This window comes from Esox lucius, chromosome 14 (assembly GCF_011004845.1).
Source record: "Esox lucius isolate fEsoLuc1 chromosome 14, fEsoLuc1.pri, whole genome shotgun sequence".
Lineage (NCBI taxonomy): Eukaryota > Metazoa > Chordata > Actinopteri > Esociformes > Esocidae > Esox > Esox lucius.
In genome coordinates, this window is record NC_047582.1 from 24,327,894 (window position 1) to 24,350,746 (window position 22,853).

General features: G+C 41.7%; 2 protein-coding genes across 7 annotated transcripts in view; one reads left to right on the forward strand and one right to left on the reverse strand.

The window, feature by feature from the left end:
- On the reverse strand, window positions 1-4,791 carry tmem167a (transmembrane protein 167A). 2 transcript variants are annotated; one of them, XM_010878174.3, is made up of 4 exons: window positions 4,704-4,791; window positions 4,161-4,270; window positions 1,212-1,246; window positions 1-1,054 (listed from the first exon to the last, which is right to left on the reverse strand). In XM_010878174.3, exons 1-4 carry the CDS (start codon window positions 4,704-4,706, stop codon window positions 984-986), a joined length of 219 nt encoding a protein of 72 aa, XP_010876476.1. In that variant the 5' UTR covers window positions 4,707-4,791; the 3' UTR covers window positions 1-983. The 2 variants fall into 2 exon arrangements, with proteins under 2 accessions (XP_010876476.1, XP_010876475.1); XM_010878173.4 differs by lacking the exon at window positions 4,704-4,791 and adding an exon at window positions 4,406-4,641.
- Window positions 3,808-22,853, forward strand: part of xrcc4 (X-ray repair complementing defective repair in Chinese hamster cells 4) — a 24,304-nt gene continuing 5,258 nt past the window's right edge. Inside the window, exons 1-8 of one of the 5 annotated variants that reach the window (XM_034297089.1) lie at window positions 3,808-3,867; window positions 4,003-4,058; window positions 7,939-8,089; window positions 8,193-8,383; window positions 11,831-11,997; window positions 12,371-12,502; window positions 12,956-13,083; window positions 15,282-15,426. In XM_034297089.1, the coding sequence (XP_034152980.1) occupies window positions 7,948-8,089; window positions 8,193-8,383; window positions 11,831-11,997; window positions 12,371-12,502; window positions 12,956-13,083; window positions 15,282-15,426 (905 nt within the window). In that variant the 5' untranslated portion in view covers window positions 3,808-3,867; window positions 4,003-4,058; window positions 7,939-7,947. Of the gene's footprint in view, window positions 3,868-4,002; window positions 4,059-4,792; window positions 4,909-5,803; window positions 5,822-6,088; window positions 6,157-7,938; window positions 8,090-8,192; window positions 8,384-11,830; window positions 11,998-12,370; window positions 12,503-12,955; window positions 13,084-15,281; window positions 15,427-22,853 lie in introns of those variants that run through there. The other 4 variants (XM_010878169.5, XM_020053376.3, XM_020053377.3 and 1 more) reach the window with 4 other exon arrangements.

The window sequence follows — 22,853 nt, forward strand, 5'->3', positions numbered from 1 at the left end:
TCAGTTGAGAACAGTTGTCTTTGCTCGAAAAGGAATCACAGTTTGGCTGTAGTGTTGTCATGGTGATATTAGGCTCATTCCATGTAGTAGCGGTTTCAGTCAGGCTGCACAATCATCAGGTGCCAGTTTTTCAAACATTATCTACCTGGCCTATAGAACAGGATTGGATTAATAGAAACAGAAATAATAGGAGTCCCCATTAAAGTCAATTATGTGTCTGTTCTATTTGTTCAGTGTTTTTTTAAACCAGCCCCTAATCTAATAGATTATGAATGAAATAATGACAACCAGGAAGGAAACCACAGGGTTGTGTTTCATCAAGAAGGATCGATCAGTTAGCTAGTTAATCCTTATCTAATACGCATTATCTGAATAAACAGAACTTCTAATGTTAAAAATAGACTGAGAAAATGCCAGCTCATTGATCTTGTTTTTTATGGCATTGCCCCTGTGATCAATGGTAAAACAATAAGGGACAAGTCAGACATCGGTCCAACAATCAGTCAACACAGGGCATTTCATGTACAGAAAAACACAAAGGAATAAACTATCAATCACTGCTCCCCAACCTCTGTCCATCGACCACATGGTCCTCATTACCCCTCAGAGTGCAGTGAAAGACATGGGGCAATCCCTACGGATTACATCACAGAAGGTCACCGCAACAACAGAAACAAACAGCAATAACTGTCAGTGTTTATAGAGAGGTCTGTCCTATCGAGGCTGGTTTGAAAAATGGCCCCCGGGATGAGAAACGCATATAGGGGCACAGGGAGAGATGGAGAGGGAGGGACAGCGGAGTGAGGCTTGTGTTGTTCTCCATGTGTTTAATCCCCATTAAAGTGAAACTACGGGAAACAGCTGTCCCCCATTCAGGCCTCTGTGAGAGAGGAGTCATAACGTTTCTGTTACTCCTGGGGGACTCCGTCTTCTTTAGCGCTCCACTAGGAATGCCAGTTCTTAGCGTGCGTTGTGGCTAGCTGCTATTCAGAGAAGAGGATGGAGAAGGCCATGACGACACAACAAACAGCCACATACGGACTCTTCCTCTCACCTGGGGGTATGGGAGGGCAGAGCTTATAGAGTGGGACTTGACTGAAATATGAAATGCAGCAAAAACTCAACGCAGTTATACTAAATCCTCACTGGAGTGATCAGCATTCTACATTAGAAAATATACAATTGAGCACATATCAAAAAAAACAGTGTACCTATTCTGGCACATTTCCAGAAGATACCCAAGAACCTGAAAAGAGAGAAAGAAATCATTTGAATTGGCAATGTTGTACCATGTTGTAATGAGGTAACATGCAGAATAGAGAGTGGAAGAGGGATTGACAGAGAAACAGAGCGATTCATTGGTCCAGGCAGTGAACTGACCCATACATCAGGGGTCGTGAGTTTATTACATACACATGAGGACTGAGTGATTGACTCTGTGAGAGGGGCAGTAAGGTAAAGCCAGAGGCTACTAATTATCCCACTGGCCCTCAACTGAACTGGCAGGAACGTGTGTGTGTCCGTCCATATCTTGATGGGGATGATTAGGGGATCAGCAAGTAGATTTCACTTCCTTCCTTTAGTAGCAGCCATAGAGGAGGGAAAGGGGAGTCTAAGTTAACTATTGGTTTTTAGGAGCATCCAAATCTAGAACCTGCTGCTGAGTAACAAGTGATGGTGCGGTTGGCCGATATTCCCCCAGACTAAGCTCCCAACCACCCACACCCCAAGCAGCTCAATCTCCTTCGTTTCCTTTCTCTAATTTCCTTTGTAACCTCTGATCTGAACACAGATAATGAGAAAGCAGTCAAGTGGACAAACCCAAACCATCCTCCCCACTTTCAAGGATCTCAGTCTGTGCAGAAAGGCTTTAGCCACCCAGAACAGCTACAGGAGAAAAGAGTATTTTTCTTTGTCATACCATTTTTCGGTCTATAGCGGTAGCTTGACTTACATCCACCTTCATTATACAGCAACACGGAATACCATGTTTTAGACCAACATAAATCTGTCCTCCAGTTGATTTCCAAAACATCAATAACCACAGATGGCCTTGTGTGTGTGTGTGTGTGTATGTTAACACTAGCAATGTAATGCCCAGCCAGAGTCAGTCTAATTTGTCTTGGAGAGTGTGTGTGAGTTTGCTGAGCTCCCATCACAATAATCCCCTAATTTCCCCCTAACCCAACATGTGGCACACAGCTTGTTGCCTTAGCCTACCTCATTCATGTGGGGGGCGGGGAGAATCATGATTTTGCAAAAGAGAGACTGAACTGATTGTTGTCTTATCAGCGATTTGCTTCCCCCTACCAAGAACAACAGTGAACTGATATGACGCGTAAACACCCGAAAACTCACTGCTGCTAGGATATATTCCCTTCTATCTAGTTTATGTTAGTGATACAATCTCATGTATTACTGCAAGTAGCCTTAATCACTTCCTGTCCTCTTTATTTGCAAAACAAGAAAACACAAAGCTCTATGTTCCCCAAAGCATTACATGGATAAAGTATAATACTGTCAGTAAAGCCATCTGAAGGTTCTGTGACAGACAGAATCCTCTCTCACGTTTGGTAACAGGCTACCTAACGTGAGATTTAGTTACGGCTTTCCAGAATCGAGTGTGTGCTTGGACAGGCATGCTGGGTTGAGCCATAATGTTAGTGCATCAGAGTTGGATTATTTACTGCTGAGGTTGGCGTTGACTGTTTGGGTCACATCGTTTAATCTGAATGTTGTCTTTAAGAGCTAACAAATCCAGGCATCTATGATTTAGCTCAGGGAGTGAAACGGTTTCTGACTGCGTAGGTGTTTTCTAACAATTGTGGATCTCTCTAGAGTATGTGTACACTCTAAACAGTGATTCCCAACCAGGGGTACTTGGCCTCTCCAAAGGGGGTACTTGAAATCTCAAGGTTTATTTGTCCAATGCACCGAACAACACAGCGTCATCCTGCACAATGAAATTGTTTGTGACATGGCATCCGACAACTACGTAGTGAGAGCTAAGAAGAAGAATACATAAGGGTCAATGACAAATAAGGTTTTCAAAATTATTATGCACGTCAAAATGGATGTAAAATGCATTTGTATGTTCACAAGAATGTATTCTGTGTATTCTTGTTTGTTTTATAGTTTTAAGAGGGCATTAATGCATTTTTTAACAAGATATTCTGAATTCACCACCCAAGAAATGTCAGGTGGCACAACCATACTTGAAAGTTAAATAATAAACTGTTACTGTTTTTCCTACAACTGAAAATAAGTAAATATGAATCATTATACTGTCTAAAATACATATCACATAATACATTTCCCTTTAAGGTCTTTATAAACGGCACTTCTATTACATTTCTTGGAAACTGATTTCTCTTTGCTTGATAGTGGCTTCTAAAAATACTTTAGATTATACAATATCACACAGAAAGATGTATATGAACATTCAAATGCAATTAATGTATTCATAAATATCAATTAACATTACTTTTTTCAATTGGTCTAATTATAAATCTGGTTGCACCATTTGACTTTTGGTTGCGCCACCTGACATTTTAAAGTACATTCAAATTTAACAGGCATTAACATGGACACCTATATTCACTTTTAGCCTTGAAGTAAAGTGTATACATACATTTATTAAATAAAACTGAAATTGCTATAAAGAAAAACATTGTTCATAGTTTACCAGGGGTCATACCACCTGACATTGTAACTTGACCCAACCTCAACAGGGCTCAAAAATGTTAAATAATCCAATATTTGTTAGAGAATTGCTAACCTTGTAACTGCAACATAGTGGTCTTTTGGGGTCCTATTATGTGATACCATATCCTGTTCATAGATTTCTTGAAGTGATATTACATAAAAATGCTTTTTTTGTCAGTTGCGCTATTTGACATTTGGACAAATGCATTTTTCTGACAAAAGTTTTTTGAGAAAATGTAATGCATCTAACACGGCACTGTTTCACAACTTTTAATAATTTTGCTGTGTATTTAAAAAAAATACACAGCAAAAATGGGACTACAGCTAACAAGTGCTTTAGGTCATTAGTTTTGGTGAGTGGGATAAACCGGTCCTATACTTCTCAGGCAGGCCAGGGACAAGCAATGATTCTAAAGTATAACATCAGGCTTTAGCTCAGCAGGATAGAAACATACCCTGTCTTGTTCTTGTCCAAGAGACTCTGAGTCATGGCTCTTAGGTAGGCACAGGTACAAATGAGTAGCAGGATCACTGTCAACAGGCTCTGGAAGTTAAATATGGCTGACTAGAGAGGGAATTAAAGAGTTATTATTCACTGGTTAAAAATCCTCTGTCGCTCTAAAATGAATCAGTCTATATAACATAGTTTTTATGTAATTGCATAACTTGTAAAGTCGTAAGATAGTTCAGTTCTCCCTACAAATTGGTTCATTCACTTCAGGACTTTGTTAGTTGAGGTTTCCTAATTAATACAAAATGATTTTGAAGGAACAAGAACTGCAAAATGAACTATTCTGGATGAATCAACCTAGTTAGCTCAAGTGTCTGCACACTACTAGAATTAACGACTGCCAAGTGGCTAACTGGGTACGTAGCTAACTAGGTTAAGTAAAATGAACAACTGTAAAACAAGCAATAATGCTGACGTATATGATACAAAAACAAAGAGCGTGAAGTTATGTAATCTACTCAGTTGATATTTAAGGCTACCAGCTCACCATGTCGGACGGTGGACTAAAATTGCTAGCTAGCTAAGTGCCACCTCACTTCCGTAGCGTCGCATAAAACTGACGTCTATGGTAAAATACGAATTAAAGCGGCGGCGACGGTAGATTTACCATCAGTTGTATTTTTAAATGTTCAACCCTGGGATTTTACAAGACTCATCCAACTATCTAACAACGGAGTCTGGTGCAAATTCAAGTAGGTACCATAGGACACTGACGTACACGTTTCGCATAAAACCACAATTGTTCTGTGCTATTAGTTAGGTTAGTACGTTGCTTGAGCTGTTTACAAACAAGCCTGAGTGATACATGCTAACACAAGCAAGGTCTACCTAGAATCAACTGATCACTGGAATTTGGTAGTGAGGACCAAAGAAGTAAGTTAAGTTCCTAAATTACGTGAAAGAATTCAGGTACCCAGTCCCCAATCAAACTCTACAGCACACCAGACTTGACCATCTAGTCCATCTAAACCCAACCCAGCAGATACTTACTGCATTATATGCTGGTGTCAATGCTTGTCTGTCAAAAAGAGAACTTCTCTGCATGAACATTCTACTCGCAATACTGATGTTATTCTTAGTGATGTTAAAGAATACAGGGATTGATGAGGTGTTTCCAAACTGCCCCAGTGTAAGCAGGGAAGAGTAGAGATAGTGAGTGTACGGTTTTTGATCTGTGGCACCCTTGTTGGACAAACTGAAGAACTGAGGCTTATTTGATGGGTAGGAGGAGCATGTTTCCAGGCTAAAACCTACTGTTACAGAGTAGTGCATAACTATTGTGTACGTTTGAAATTGGAGCAGCTGTGTTTATTGTTTTCACGTACTTTGTTCTTTTCAAGTTGCTGCACTCTCCCTGAGTCAGTTCTTATGTCTGTCATTACTCTGAAATTGTGAACACGTGATTGTGAAGGTGTCCGTGTGTCATTAAGGATCTTCTGTGTATGTGCGTGTGTCTGTCATTACCGGTTGGCTGCAGTATAGATGCTAAGCGCAGATGTTACGAGGGGCTAATGAATAACTGTCCCACAGGCCAGGTTAAGGTCCTCCTCATTTACAGTACTACACATTTGAAGTCACTTCATGGTCACTGAGTTCTATATGAAGGTAAATCGCTGACAAAAATATTTGCGTAGGAAGAAAGTATTTTTAGTTCAAACCCAAATTAGCTAGTGTGAAATTTTTCATTTGTGAATTTTCAAATAAAAAAATAATATATATATTTGTATACACTCAGATGTGTAGATGATTAGTTGTAATTTAATATTTGCAAGTAACAATCAGTATATTTGCACAGGTTGATGTTTGGCAGTGATTTAGCTCACTAGTGTGCTCTATCAGATGATGTTTTAATGTATGCTCTACTTTATTCAGGTCTATATTCACTGGCTGCTTGGTGAACTTGACAGCTTTGTCTGTTTTTGCATAATGAACCATGCATGGTAAGACTATTAATAGTAAAGCAATGTAAATACTATTCTAGTGAAAGTCCACAACATGTATTAATTGCAATTCATCTCGGTCTGTTGCTTTTCACTTGGAAACATTTTGGAACAAGCTAACTATTTAGTTAGCCAACTGGATAATTGCTCACAAGCCAACATATAGAGTGTGCTTCATTAGTATCCAGTTAATGGCCTTAATTCCAAAATATTTTTTATGAAAAGCCAACACGGCTCATCACCCAAAGTACACAGTACCTACTGTCAAGCATGGTGGTGGCCACATCAGGCTATGGGGCTCCTCTTCAGTGGGGTCAGGGCCTCTGGTCACAAAAGAGGGAACAATGAGTCAATCAGAATATCAGTATATTTTGGCATGTTCCCTGCTGCCCTCTACCAGAAAGCAGAAGTTTAATAAGAATTCCAAATTTCTACAGAAAAATGTATCCGAAGCACACAGCCAAATAAACCATGGAATGGGTTGCAAAAAGGAAGATCTTTGTCCTGGAATTGCCTAGTCTGTGGAATGAAAATCTGTGGACTTTACTGAGCTTGAACTCTTTTGGAAAGAGTGCAAAATCCAGATGTGGCTCGTTGATATAGACCTATCCAAACTGCTGTGATCCAAGCTAAAACGTTTCCACAAAGTGTTAGTTGTGGGGTGTGTAGACTTATGCAACCAAAGCATTTTATTTGATAGTTTATCATTTTTCATTAGAATGTATCACGTTTTTTTCTACTTAGGTCTTGAAACCAACAATATTTTATTAAATGTGATAAAAGGTCTGTCATGATTTGTTGTCATTTCAGCCATTAAATAAAAAAGAAGCATTTTCAGTAAGGGTGTGTAGACTTTTGATATCCGCTGGATTAAATGTTGATATGTCACATTTTGATATGTACTTGAGATACAATAGTCAGGGTTTATCAGTTTGAGCCAGTTCGAAGCTTGTGACTATTGACGACCTCAGTCAAATTTCGTCTCATTGACATCCCATGGTTGATGATTGGTCACCAGTAGGTGTGGGAATTATGCACAGAACTCTTTGTTGAAGTGCTGGTTTATTGTTATTGAAAGATCGATGTGAGAGAGTACCTACTATTGCTATGCCCTACTATTGGGATTTCTGTACTAGATTTCAATACTAGAATAAGAACTTCTTGGCATACATTATTGACAGAGTTCTCAAAGATTAATGTAGAAAATTTACTGCCTACGACGTTGATATGGTGGCAAGGACAAACAACAGTATAGCTGTTTTTTTCCCCTCATTTGTCAAGTGAGCGTATGCAAGCACATGTTTGCTTTGCCTGGCCAAGTTCTGCTGGGAGCAAGTCAAACCTGGGAGCAAGTCAAACCCCCTCAATGACTCCTTAGATTTGCAAAGCCTATCCAGGCCCTGGAGGTGTCCCCCAGCATGTCCCTGGCTGAGCCAGCTTGTGGGGTAGCTACAATGTTTGATACTACAGCTGTTAAAAGTTTGAGTATAGTGACGCTATACAGTGTTTATAAAACACAACTGTACTGTGAAAGTAGTAGGCCGGGGGGTGTGTGAAAAGTGGTCTGTTTGCTGGCTGTTCCAAGGTGAGGAGATTTGGAGCGTTTTACGGTTTGGCCAGTGTATTGGAACTTGTAATGCCTGCCTGCCAGGAAAATGATGAAATAATGGCTGTGAGTTCCATAACGGGACTTAATAATTGTCACAAATATACTAACCGTGTTTTTCGAAACGCACTAAATAACGGACGGAATGGATTAAAGTTTGTGTCGTTTTTCTACAGGTGTGTGAGATGCCTGTGACAGTGCGTGAGATCCATGTTTCCTCGGAGTCAGAAATCTCCTATTTCCTGCAAGTAGAGTGGAAGGGGCGGGACTTAGGCTCTGGTTTCCTGTTAATGCTTACTGATGGACAGAACTCATGGAGAGGAGAGGGTGAACTCTTGCACATACATTCACACTAACACGCACAGACTTTTTTGCAAGCCTGTCTAACCCCCCCCCCCTCCCCACCCCTGCTCCCTTCCTTCTACTGTAGTATCAGAAGATGCAGTTATGGAGGAGGCAGAGGAGTTGGAGATGCAGACAGATCGTTACATCCAGGACCTCCAGGAGGCTCTGACTGGGACAGGATCTTCCTCTTCTGACTACAGCTTCACCTTGACCTCTGACCCCAGCCCAGGTGTCAACATGACTCTGGCGTACGAGAAAGTGCAGATGGAGATCTCGGTGAGTGGTGTAGGGAATCACAATTAAAATATTAACTGATTTAACTCTTGGACATGATTTTGAAAACCAATCTGCATTCGGTATCCCGTCTTGAATGCGGAAACAGTGGCAAGGAAAAATATAATCAAAGCATGAATCCAGTATCATCTTGCAATTTGGGTTGGATATCCCTTTAATAGTTTATTTAGTAAGTTAACCATCCTTCATGTGATATCTGAGGGCCAATATGTCATGTCTGTATGTGGCCGTAGTTCACAGTTGATATCATTGAGAGTTGATGAGGGCGAACACGCCGTTGTGTTTATGACGTCACCTGTAAGAGTTGTTTATGGGTGTGAAAGTGCACTGTGTCTCCGCTAACGTCACACATCTCAGGACTTGTCAAGTGGAGTGCAGCCGTGTGTTACCATGCATATAGAGGGTTGTTACTATGTTATTAAGAGTATGCTTCAATTTTCATAGCTGCTATAGGCTATTGACATCCTGCCTCTAACTGGGGGCCATAATCAAATGATAGTAATACAGCTTGAAGCTTTACAGCATTATATTGAAACAAGTCAAGGAATCATGTTAGTATTGGTAACAGAGTTAGGTAGGGTCCTTCTCGGTCCTTATTCAGTGAACAACTTGCTTGGAGGGCCCTCCTTTGTCACTGTTGCTGTCCAAGGTTGACTTGCAGAGAGTGGGAAAGTGATCTGATGAAAATGAGTATATGTTAACATACAACTAACATATGATTGTATGAAGGAAAGACCGTATGAGATGTTATTACTGCAAGACCCCATTCTCTGGGCTTTCAAACATTTAAAACCCTCAGGGGTAGCCATCGCTTAAGTGCTCAAGTGCTTCAGGCCTAGCACTGTATCTTCTTAAAACCATGAAGTTGGACATTGACATCTCCGAGAAGTTAAGCCAGATCCAAAGCAAACTAATGATAATGTATGCAGAACATGTTACACTGCAAAATTCACAGTAAAAAGAAATTCTCCAGCAGCCTACTCATAAACCATTATATATGATATAAAGTGTGAATTTTACAGTCTAACTTATCAGTGAACCCATCAACTTCAGACACACTTGTTAATGTAGTACCTAGTTTTACCTATAAATAATAGAGCATGACATTGAAATGACCAAATCCCTCCTGTCGTTTTTCAAGAAAGAAACCCCTAACAGTCAAACATTCATTTAGGAGGTATTTCAACTGTTACGTCTATAAAACCTCTGGCAGTTAGACATGCACAAGCGCTCAGGGCATTTTATTGGTACGCCTCTCCGTTCTTAAGTGTGAGATCTTAAAATAGTGGTGCCTTACAAGATTCCAGTTCTTTCATGAAGCCGGCATCATTACTGGCTTGGTCAAAGTCATTAATGGAGAGTCTAGTGCATACGTCCTTGACCGTGTTCATTCCCTGCACCTGGGGAAACCTGTGTGAAAATGGCAGTTTGTGGTCATGAGGTGAAGGGAGCCATTAATGTCCCCCTCCTCCTCTTGTCCTGAAAAATGATTCTCTTCACATTGCAGAGTGGAACACATAAACGATACGGTCACTATGGAGGTAAACACACAGGCAACTTAGTGACAGCTTCTGTGTTCAGCGGTCAAACACATACACACAGACAAACACACACACACACACAGACACACAAATGCACACATCGTCTTTGTGCTTTGTTTCCATAGTAATTGTGTAATGACAGGATGGAAATTTCAGTGAAAAAGGGAAATGAATAGAATTGACTGTTTCAGAAACTGAAGTTAATGTGATGCATCATCCCAGAGGAAAAACGGTTGCTCAACAGTTTCTAAAAAGATTGATTTATACGTTGTTGAAATGAGTCATGGTCGTAGGTTTCTGGTCTAATGTAATGCCTGTTTATTTGGCAGGTGGGTCTGCTTCTGCACTTTGTTTGAGGTTGTGTTTCACAAAACGTTACTGTTGTTTCACAAAACGTTCCAAAACGTTACTGTTATTACGTTACTGTTTTTTGATGGCCAAAATGGAACCACAGGTCCAAGTTCTATTCATATTTCATTACATTCAATGTAAACTATGCGTTGTCCCGGGAATTAAACCCAGTAAGCTTGCGTTGCAAGTGCCATCCTGTACCAACTGAGCTACAGTGGACCTCCTAGTTAGTGGGTTCCCTCAGATCACTGGTGTTGTGCAACTTGACATTTGATTTTAATTTAGAAGAACAATTCTAGCATTACGATGGTATGTCAATAATTTAATATAGCTAGCTGACTTTTCATTGTTTCTCCCTTTTGATTCCTCTCTTCCATGGCATAGTGTTCTTTTCATCATCCTGTTTTTTATTTAATTTTTAACTTGATTCTTTGGAGTCTAATGTCTCTCAGGCCTTGTTGGGAGTGCTTTTTGTGTGGATGTGTGGTCTGTATCCTTTAATGTGTGTTTGTGTGTGTGTGTGTGTGTGTGTGTGTGTGTCAGCAAGTGTTTAAGTGAACATGCTTTGAAAACCACCTCCAGCTCCAATGTGTGTTTCAGTTTATATCAGGAAGGTTTGTCTGAATTTTGTGTGTGTGTGTGTGTGTGTGTGTGTGCGTGTGGCAGTGGTGGTCAATGGTTTTCCTCGACCAGTAGTAGAAAGAGGCTTTGTATGGCCAACCCGCGACACAAACCCACATTCACTACAACCCCACAACACTGCTCGACTTCCTCTCCACTCATTTCCCTGTGATCGTGTATGGCTTAGCTTGACCTCCGCAACCCTGGACTACTTCCGGGCAGAAACAGTGGTTACACCAGTGGTTCTAATGACTTTCAGAGTGATCCAGTTGAATATGGGACACCCCAGGTATGTAGTAGCGACAGTCTCTACCCAAACACTTCCCAGTTCTCTTCAGGAGTTAATCATTGAATCTGAGTCACGGAGAATGAAGGAAAAAGAAAGAAGTAGAACGTGTGTCTGAAACAGTAGTGTTTCTATGACGACTTCTGGGAGCTCTCTGCCTGCGTCAACGTTTTTTCTAGCCAACGTGTTGTTACCGGCCAATAGTGTTTTGGGCCAGAGCATTATTGAACAATCATTTAACAGCCAATATCTTTACCACTAAACAACAAGCTGTCCAACTCACTTGGGGCTAGGTAGTGAAAATCCTTTTTGCACCCTGAGTATTCCCTTGTCAAGATCAGTAGAACCAAGTTCTAGTATTTATTTGAATGGGAAAGGGAGGGAGTTTCAGAGAGAGAGAGAAGGAGAGAGAGTGTGCCAGGATAAGCGGTATGTGGTGACGAAGAGAGCAACAGGCCAGGTGGGAGGGAGAGCCAGTGCCAGGGGAGGAAATGGGCGGGGAGGGAGCCAGGGGAGGTAGGTAAGGAGTTTATGTGGGTGTGCTTTGTGTTGTATACTATATGTGTGTGTGTGTGTGTGTGTGTTACAAGTGCACAGGTGAACATACTGTTTGTCTCGCTCTCCTCCTAGTTCCGCCTGGGTTCTGTGTTGCTGTGTGAGGTTCCGGAGCCCGTGGAAGAGGTCCGAACATTGCTGACTCATGGTCTAGAACTTGGAACCAAACTGCAGAAACACAACCAATCACTTAAGGAGGAGAACCACAGACTCAAACAGGAGCTACAACACATTAATGCAGAGTAAGAATACACACGCCATACTTTCCTCCTCTTTAATCTAAAACCTCACTGGATTTATCTGAAAAGACGGGCTGGGATGGTTGGTGGCTCAGGGTTGCTGGGTGGCTAGGTTTGTTGGGTGGCTTGGGGTTAGTTTGCTAGGGGTTAGTGGTTGGAGATTGGTGGGTGGCTAAGGTTTGGTGGCTGGTGGCTAGGGGTTGGTGGGTGATGGTGGCTGGGGATTAGTGGCTGATGGCAGGGGGTTAGTACCTGGAGGCCGATGGTAATTGGGTATTTGGGAAATGACAAATTAGAGCATTTTGTTCTCCTAGCTCTGAGTGTGTGTGTGTGTGTGTGTGTGTGTGTGTGTGTGTGTGTGTGTGTGTGTGTGTAGGATGCAGAGGTACGTCAAAGGTAAGGAGACACTGGAGTCAGAGTTGTACTCTCGTTTTGTCTTGGTGTTGAATGAGAAGAAAGCCAAGATACGCTGTCTAAAGGAGAACATCACACACCTTGAGGAGACCAGGTACGTACTAGAATACACATAAACCTAACCTAATGTTACCCAACAGGGGTTTGTCTGACTATGAGGAACTCCTCAAGGTCACAGGATATATCACTTATTATTTCCACACCCCTGAAATAAAGGGAAATTATCCAATGAACCAACAGGGATTGACATATCCTGTTAACTTCCTTCTACATAGTCAGCATCTATGTTGTAACCAACAACTGTGATATATGGTAATGGTTTGGTGTTGGTGATTTGGTAATCAAGTAGCACATGACAGTATATACTTCTTGTGATTAAAGGTGTTATTTAGGTAGTAATTCTTTTTTTTTTATTTACTCCCAAATGATATTAGTCAATAAAATTGATTATGACCCATTAATTGTAGACCCATTAATTGTATATGTTTATAGAGCTTACAAAACCGCCTAGAGTTTTGTCAACATCTGTATATCCTTGGTTTTAAAGGGAAGACAGAGGGAGTAGTTCTGGGAAAAGAATGAAACAGTCAACAGTGGAGACCAGGGAGGAGGAGGAGGATATGTATGGAGCGAGCACTGATGAAGAGGAGCCTGCCTCCACAACAAATACCAAAGGTAGGTTACACAGTCACATCCAGCACACATCCAGTGCCCTCTACAATTATTGGCATCCTTGAAAGAAAGGAATTGTCTTCACATAAATGTGACATCAATCTAACCTTTAAGGTAAAACATTCTTAGTGAAGAAATATTATCAAAAACATGTGGGTTATGATAATTGTTGTACTAAATCTAATAGTATCTTGGTACATAGACATTTTGTTGATTTGTATTTTGTAAAAATGTAAAACCTACATAAAAACCTTAAGTCTTTGGGGGTATGTACCAGCCTTAAGTCTTTGGGGGTATGTACCAGCCTTAAGTCTTTGGGGGTATGTACCAGCCTTAAGTCTTTGGGGGTATGTACCAGCCTTAAGTCTTTGGGGGTATGTACCAGCCTTAAGTCTTTGGGGGTATGTACCAGCCTTAAGTCTTTGGGGGTATCTACCAGCCTTAAGTCTTTGGGGGTATGTACCAGCCTTAAGTCTTTGGGGGTATCTACCAGCCTTAAGTCTTTGGGGGTATCTACCAGCCTTAAGTCTTTGGGGGTATCTACCAGCCTTAAGTCTTTGGGAGTATCTACCAGCCTTAAGTCTTTGGGAGTGTGTATGAGCTTTGCACACTGTGTCAGAGTTATTTGGGCCTATTCTTTTTTGGCAGATTTGCTCCAAATTGTTTAGGTTTGTAGGAGGACGCTTGTGGACCACAATTTCCAAGTAGTGCCAGATATTCTCATTGGGATTGAGAGCAGAAAACGAAATGTCGATTAACCGACAGTCATATAAGAGAACTGTCATATGAGAGAACTGTCTGGGTTTGAATGTGCCTCTTTATTTGTATGTAAACCTTTTCGATTTTGTGAATTCTGTTTTCATTCATTGTCTCCCACTAGCAGCACCTTAACACAAGGAACAGTTCTCAGTCTGTGTCAATGCACATGAGGAGGAAGGTGACTTTGATTCCTAAGCCTTTTAGGCTGGTGTGTTGCCTACAGTATATAGAAGGAACCCTGGCTGTCTGTCATTAAGGTGGTGGGTTAGAGGTGTAAAGAGGATATTTGGTGGGTAGTGGTCATGGTCATGTCTCTCCCTCTAACAGCTGTAATCTGTGTCTGATTGGGAGTATTCACTGGTTCCTGTGTTGATGTAGTTGCCATGACACTGAGTCTTTGTATTTGTGTGCTGCTCTGGTTAGAGGGGATGGAGGACAGTGGTAATGTATTCACTACAAATTGTCCTATTGTGTATGTTGTAACACTACTGACAAGTTTATCTTTCTCCTGTCTGAACTGTGCTAAGTATGAAGTAGTAAGTGTTTTTTTTGTATAGCTTAGCTGTGTGTGAATCCAAATGATTATGATCTGTGTGTGTGCGTGTGTGTGACGGAGCATTATAATGACCCAGGTGTTACATTCTGGTTACATGTTCGCCAGGCCTTGACCCCATATACTGGTGTCTCAGTGCCTCTACAGTTACTGTATGTAACATGCCTGCCTGACAATGTGATGAATGAGGCCATTCACTTTAACCCAGTGTTTGCACAGACCGCTAGCCGGAGTGATCGGATACTCATGTTTCATTTACACTCTGAATATGAGTGTATGACACACTGCATGTGAGTAATGAAAGTAAATCAGCACTCGGGTTCATGGAATAACAAACATGCAGAATTGTTGTGTTCTTTATGATGTGTCAAGTTGCCTTGACTTCTTCTATTGCTGTCCTCTCCCTCCCTCTGGAATGTTGCTCTCATCCTCCCATCATTCAAACATGCCGATTTTGTTGAAGGAAATGGACCCCTGTTCCTCAGAGAGTGGCGGAGTGATACGGGAGAGGGCCTGGGAAATGTGGGGTGGAGGGCCTCCAGATGTTGGAAGCTGCCGACCCAACCTGTGCTTATGTCTGCTGTTTGCTTTCTCTTTAAAGGGGTAGTTTACTCATTCAGTGATTTTTCATTAGTTAGTCGTTAATACGATCTGAAAAATCTATGCGTGCCAGTGATCAGGTTTTCAGGATGGATCACTTTCTGTACAGAACAAAAATGTTCACAACGTTTTAAAATGTATCTCAACTTTTTATCTCTTTGTGGAGTTGTATAGGATACGAAAATGTGGTTTCCATTGGGAAACTATTCACTGAGTAGCTCAGTAACTCAGAAGGCAAAATGTTATTAAATAAATTTGCTGACGCTTGCTCTACGTGCTGTATTGTCAGGGATGACGCGAAGCCACAGCCCATTGGATAGTAGTCCAAATGACATCACAGATGTGGCGCCCTGCCGCAAACGCCGCTTACGCCACCTACAGCCTCCAGAAACGGTTGCTACGAGACCAATCACAGAGCCAGCGCCGAAGCCGAGGTATGGATACGGCTCACACACACACGAGTCTCCATCCATCCACAGTGTTTTTCCATCTCAGGTCTCCACCACCAGGCCCTAGATCAATTGGTCATCCTAAAATGTGTCCACTATACTTAGTGTGGGTGTGACCTCTGTCTGTAAATAGCACCTGAACACGCATGCACACATACTGAAATAGTGGAAAAGTTGTCTATGATGAGATAATGACTTTCCCAACGTCTCCTGTGTAAATCTGCATTGTAGATCTGTTTTGTTCCCGAGTGCTGAATGCTTGGTTCTGACTGCCAAGAACACATCCATTGGGCTTCATACTTTTTCTGAATTTCCCTTCGCTGACATGAGAATGGCATGTTATTTCCTAATTTCTCGCTCTTCCTCTCCAAATTTAGCTTTCTCTGCCTTCCACCCCAACCTCACTCCTGATGAAACTTCACAACTTCACTTTCTTTTCCACTGAAAGTATACTGGCATGTAGTGTTGTGAAATCTTATTTCCCCCCTCTCAGATTTCATATAGAATTTTGTTACAGTAGGTGTAGTAGTAGTTACAGTAGGTGTAGTAATAGATACAGAAGGTCTGAGCCAAAATCTGGCTAACTTTGCACCTTGCTGTCTGATTGAAGTTGTTAGGGCAAAACTTCCAAAAAATCTTTGAGTGGCGGTCCTGAATAAATCTCTCAAAGAGAAATGCATAAAATATCCAGGAAGTCACGGTAAAAAAACATCCAAGGATTTCTCTCCTCAGCTAAGGTCAAGGTTCAGGACTCCACCATCAGAAAGATACCGAGCTTCGTGGCAGAGTAGATTTATCCCGTGGCAGTAATGTGGGAACCGCTGCTCACTAGGAAGAACATTTCAGACAGGAAACGCCACATCTTTGTTAAACAATGTTTAGAAAGTACACATACGTCTGGGCAGTAGGTTCTGTTTCTTTGGAGTAAATCACTGCCATCACATGATGGTGCATACAATACTACTAATAACATTAACACTTTAATATTATAGTAGCAATACCGATGGCATGGTACGCAGAAGGAAACAGAACTAACAGGTGGAGGCTGGGGTGGTGGGTGGGTTTAGCAACAGGGCGCAAGACGACCAGCAGAGTAGCAGACAGAGTGAGTACCCTGACCGACTTAAACAGACCGCCATGTTAGATTGGGAATCTTCAGCCTGTGGTAGAAGTGATCCTGACGTCAGCTGATGCATCATTGAGCCAATGCCCACCCAGGCTCCTCGGCTGAACTAGCTGCACTCGTCAGTGCTCGCCACGGGTTTGCCGAAGAGCGCCTGGATGTTCCTCAAGGGTTCTGGAACAATGTTCTATCTACAGATTAGTTGAAAGTGGAATTTTCTTGGCACCGTGGGGCAAAAACACAAACGAACACTGCATTACACATTGGGAAAACTCAGACTAGAGGTCAAGCGTGGTGGTCGTGGTGGTGTCATGGTTTGGAGACGCTTTGCTGTGTCAATTCTACAGGAGAACGTCAGGCCAACCATCTGTGAGCTGAAGCACAGCTGGGTCATGCGGCAAGACCAAGATCCAAAACACACAAGCAAGTCTACATAATAAAAATATCTAAAAGATTGCATAGTGAAAGTCCACACCAAAACCCCATTGAAATGTTGGGTCAAGAACTGAAACAAGCAGTTCATGCTCGAAAACCAGTTTCTGAGGTAAGGCAGTTCTGAATGGCAGAGAAAATTCAGAAACCTTTTTAGATGGGGTAGACAGTTATCCACCTTGTCAGTAGTTCACAATCTTTGGTCTTAAAGCCAGTAAAAGAGTTCACAAAACTGTTAAACTGTCAAAACATGGTGCTGTGAGAGAGAGATTTATAACTACAGAAAGCATTTTGTTGCTGTTTTTGAGTTTATGATGGCAATTATTTTTCACTCCAATGCCATGGGTATAACTCAACACTTTGTCAAATCAGGTTCCCTTTTATCTGATATTAGGTTTTGGTTTGAAGATCTGATAACATTCAATGCCATACATTTCTCTTGCCATCATGTCTGGGTCTTACACCATCTCATAGTGTGTGTATGTCTTTGTGTAATGTTAATTTTGCCGGTCCCCAACTCCCCATGAGGAAAAATGCTATTTGCATCACATTGTTTAGGCTTAGGGTAAAAGTTTCAATTGGGGTTAGGGATCAATGGTCAGATTTTGGTTGAAGGTTCTGTTTTTGGGGGTTAAGGTTTGGAAAAACAGGATTTTGAAAGAGAATGGCATTTGATGTCCTCACAACAATGGTGAAGTGTGTGTGTGTGTGTGTGTGTGCGCGTGTGTCTCTGTGTGCGTGCGTGCGTGCATGCGAGTGTGTGTGCATGCGTGTGCGCGCGTGCCCTCTCTGCTTTTGTTCAGAAGTCATATATGATAGGCAGAAAACCACTACCAGACCAACACAGTGTATTTACTGTCAGAGCTGAAGTGCTCCAACTATTGGCTGACCCACATGGACCATCAAGAGTTTTACAAGACAGCTTTAACAGCATAAATCATACCCAATAAATTATTCTGAGTAGAAACCCCTATAACCTAGAGACAGTAGCTTGGCACAGTTAAACAAACGTTGTATGATGCAACAGTAGATGAATGTTCAATACTTCTGGTTGTCTCACGCTATTAACTTACTGAAACACTCTGTTGCTTTGTAGATGGAGAGACTGGGGAGGAGAGACTGGGGAGGAGAGACTGGGGAGGAAGGGAAAAGAGGAGAAGAGAGAGGGGAGAGGGATGGAATAGGGGAGGACAGGACAAAAGAAGAGGCGACAGGGGAAGGGAGGATAGGAGAGGAGGGTAGATGAGGGGAGGGAGGTGATTGGAGAGGAGAAGACAGGAGAAAGAGGGGTCAGCACAGGAGGGAACAGGAGAATATAGTTGTCATTCTGATTGAGTTGTCATCTTGTCTCCACACACTAGTGTGTGACTTGTTGAAAGGTGACTACGACGATGTCAGACAAGCTTTGAGGAGAACCAAGGGGAGGACAGGAGATTAAAGGAAACAGATTTGTGTTTTTGTTGGCACATACTTTCTCCATGTAGTAGCTGCCCAATCGGCCATTCTTGAACACACCCCATCAGCTGAACTCACACTTTCCACTCCGGCGGTGTGGTGAAGGACAACCTGTGGAAAACCTTCCAGTTGGCAACCCTACGGCCATATCACATCAAGGCTGAACATACCACACATAGACACACACCAAACATAGACACACACCACACATAGACACACACCACACATAGACACACACCACACATAGACACACACCACACATAGACACACATGGGCACACACACAGACATGTATGTTTTACTGTCAAGATGAGGACCGGCAATTTCCCTAAACTTAAACCTAACATAACCCTAATCCTAACCTTAAACCTAATATCCCTAATCCAATTTTGTTTACCTAAATAGTCTAACATTTATGCCTATCCTTAACATAACCCCAACTCCTAAATGTAACCTGTAGTGCTGGTTTTGCAGAAACTGATTAAGGAATAGGATTAATCTGTGTCCCCAAAACCAACTCATATACCTAAGCTAAACCCTAATTCTATGCCTACTAACCTTAACCCTACACTCACACTAATACACATGCAGACACACACATACACTCAGCTAAAGGATTATTAGGAGCACCTGTTCAATTTCTCATTAATGCAATTATCTAATCAACCAATCACATGGCAGTTGCTTCAATGCATTTAGGGGTGTGGTTTTGGTCAAGACAATCTCCTGAACTCCAAACTGAATGTCAGAATGGGAAAGAAAGGTGATTTAAGCAATTTTGAGCGTGGCATGGTTGTTGGTGCCAGACGGGCTGGTCTGAGTATTTCACAATCTGCTCAGTTACTGGGATTTTCACGCACAACCATTTCTAGGGTTTACAAAGAATGGTGTGAAAAGGGAAAAAACATCCAGTATGCGGCAGTCCTGTGGGCGACAATGCCTTGTTGATGCTAGAGGTCAGAGGAGAATGGGCCGACTGATTCAAGCTGATAGAAGAGCAACTTTGACTGAAATAACCACTCGTTACAACCGAGGTATGCAGCAAAGCATTTGTGAAGCCACAACACGCACAACCTTGAGGCGGATAGGCTATAACAGCAGAAGACCCTACTGGGTACCACTCATCTCCACTACAAATAGGAAAAAGAGGCTACAATTCGCACAAGTTCACCAAAATTGGACAGTTGAAGACTGGAAGAATGTTGCTTGGTCTGATGAGTCTCGATTTCTGTTGAGACATTCAGATGGTAGAGTCAGAATTTGGCGTAAACAGAATGAGAACATGGATCCATTATGCCTTGTTACCACTGTGCAGGCTGGTGGTGGTGGTGTAATGGTGTGGGGGATGTTTTCTTGGCACACTTTAGGCCCCTTAGTGCCAATTGGTCATCGTTTAAATGCCACGGCCCACCTGAGCATTGTTTCTGACCATGTCCATCCCTTCATGACCACCATGTACCCATCCTCTGATGACTACTTCCAGCAGGATAATGCACCATGTCACAAAGCTCGAATCATTTCAAATTGGTTTCTTGAACATGACAATGAGTTCACTGTACTGAAATGGCCCCCACAGTCACCAGATCTCTGGGATGTGGTGGAACGGGAGCTTTGTGCCCTGGATGTGCATCCCACAAATCTCCATCAACTGCAAGATGCTATCCTATCAATATGGGCCAACATTTCTAAAGAATGCTTTCAGCACCTTGTTGAATCAATGCCATGTAGAATTAAGGCAGTTCTGAAGGCGAAAGGAGGTCAAACACAGTATTAGTATGGTGTTCCTAATAATCCTTTAGGTGAGTGTATAAACACATATACACGCAGATACATGCACACAGATGATTGTTGGTCAACAATCCCTACAAATAATTTTATGATTTCCAGATTGTGATTTCCATTTGAATCCTTTTTTTAGATCAGAAATTATGGACCAATACACTTTAAAGTATTCAATTCATGTAAAAACTCCTTTGTCAGTGCTTCCATTTGTAATTCTTGGATTAGTGTCTAAAGGCTTTGCAGGCCAGGACTGTTTTTCCATTATTATATCCAAAATTCTTCAGGCTCTGTCAAGGTGTTGGGGCTCACTGCTAGACAGACATTTTCCAGTTTTGCCATTGATTTTTAAACAAATTGAAGGCAACTTGGTAACCTGGCCACAAGCATTCACTGTATTCTTGGTAAGCAACTCCAGTGTAGATTTGGCCTTGTGGTTCATCGTTGTCCTATTCAAAGTTACATTCCTCTCCCAGTTGTTAGTGAATGGAAGGTTGAAGCAGGTTTTCCTCTATGATTTTATGTGTTGTTTGCCTTTATCCATCGCATTTCTTTTCATCAAGTAAGAAAACGCCCCCGTCATTACAGATGTGAAGCATACGCACACCATGATGCAATCACCACTATGCTGGAAAATAAGAAGGCAGTTACACAGTAATGACTTTTTTGGATCGGCCCCCAACTTCAGGCTTTGCATTTAGGCCAAAAAGTGTATTCTTTAAATGTAATATAAATACAGTGGGGAGAACAAGTATTTGTTACACTGTGGATTTTGCAGGTTTTCCCACTTACAAAGCATGTAGATGTCTGTCATTTATATCATAGATACTCTTCAACTGTGAGTGATTAAATCTAAAACAAAACTCACATTGTATGATTTTTAAGTAATTAATTTGCATTTTATTGCATGACATAAGTATTTGATCACCTACCAACCAGTAAGAATTCCGGGTCTCACAGACCTGTTCATTTTTATTTAAGAAGTCCTCCTGTTCTCCACTCAATACCTGTATTAACTGCACCTGTTTGAACTCATTACCTGTATAAAAGACACCTGTCCACACACTCAATCAAACAGACTCCAACCTCTCCACAATGGCCAAGACCAGAGAGCTGTGTAAATTGTAGACCGGCACAAGGCTGGGATGGGCTACAGGACAGTAGGCAAGCAGCTTGGTGAGAAGGCAACAACTGTTGCCGCAATTATTAGAAAATGGAAGAAGTTCAAGATGACGGTCAATCTCCCTCGGTCTGGGGCTCCATGCCAGATCTCCCCTTGTGGGGCATCAATGATCATGAGAAAGGTGAGGGATCAGCCCAGAACTACACGGCAGGACCTGGTCAATGACCTGAAGAGAGTCCTGAACCCAATAGAAAATCTTTGGAGGTAGCTGAAAGTCTGTATTGCCCAGCGACTGCCCCGAAACCTGAAGGATCTGGAGAAGGTCTGTATGGAGGAGTGGGCCAAAATCCCTGCTGCAGTGTGTGCAAACCTGGTCAAGAACTACAGGAAACCTAGGATGTCTGTAATTGCAAACAAAGGTTTCTGTACCAAATATTAAGTTCTGCTTTTCTGATTTATCAGATACTTATGTCATGCAATAAAAAGCAAATTAATTACTTAAATATCAGACAATGTGATTTTCGGGATTCCGTCACTCACAGTTGAAGAGTACCTATGATAAAAATTACAGACTTCTACATGCTTTGTAAGTGGGAAAACCTGCTAAATCGGCAGTGTATCAAATGCTTGTTCTCCACACTGTATGTACTGCCAATTTATCAGTGCTGTCACCGGTGGAACAACGTTGTTTGCAGTAACTTCTTTGTTGTAGCAATATCACAAACGGATGTTGCAGTATCTCCATTAAGGAGTCCAGCTTAATACTCAGTGGGTTTTTACATCTAGTGAACATAGGTAGATCTGCCAATTTACTGTTCTGTAGTCCATTGACTCGTTTTCCCATGACCCTCTCTGGTTTAGATTAAGATGACTGCAGTACTTTCTCACACACACACACACACACACACACACACACACACACAGGCTTTGTAAACCATCAGTACTGATAATCATTACAAGACGTGGTATTGACACAGCACTGTGTATGTGTGTGTGTGCATAAGTAAATTCATGCGTGCATCTGTGTGTTTTGTGGTTGCTTGGTGCTGGTTTTCTTCGGTTTATAAACAATACTTGACATACATGCACATGCAGACACACACTAATCCAAAAGAGAGATCTGTGTTTACAGATCAGCATTAAAGAGCCTTTGAAATTGAATGTTAGTGGAAGCTCAGTGTCACAACAAGTTTTGGAAAGAATGCGTATTTTTTTGAAATCTTCAAACACAAAAATAAGTATTTCAAATGAGAATGTTATATTGAAATTTCAAAACACTGCACTATATTTGATAACTGTTATCTTCTTACCTTATGCCCTCTGGATTTAAGAAGAAAGTTGAAAGGTTCAACTGGGAAGTCGCCTGCCTGGGAAGTGGCATTTCTGATTGTCATTGGTCGTTTGGAAAGGAATAGCTCTTTTTGAATGGCCCCTTTTGGTGAATATCAGGAACTGAATTGTAACCGTGTATGAGGTGTTGATTTGTTTAATTTGCATTCTT

Bases quoted from the DNA above. Each gene is read 5' to 3' on its own strand.
- tmem167a (XM_010878173.4), bottom strand. The intron at 1,247-4,160 runs GTATGTTTCTAT...CTCTCTTTTCAG, and splicing joins TTGGACAAGAACAAGACAGG to GTTCTTGGGTATCTTCTGGA. The intron at 1,055-1,211 runs GTACACTGTTTT...CCATACCCCCAG, and splicing joins CTGGAAATGTGCCAGAATAG to GTGAGAGGAAGAGTCCGTAT.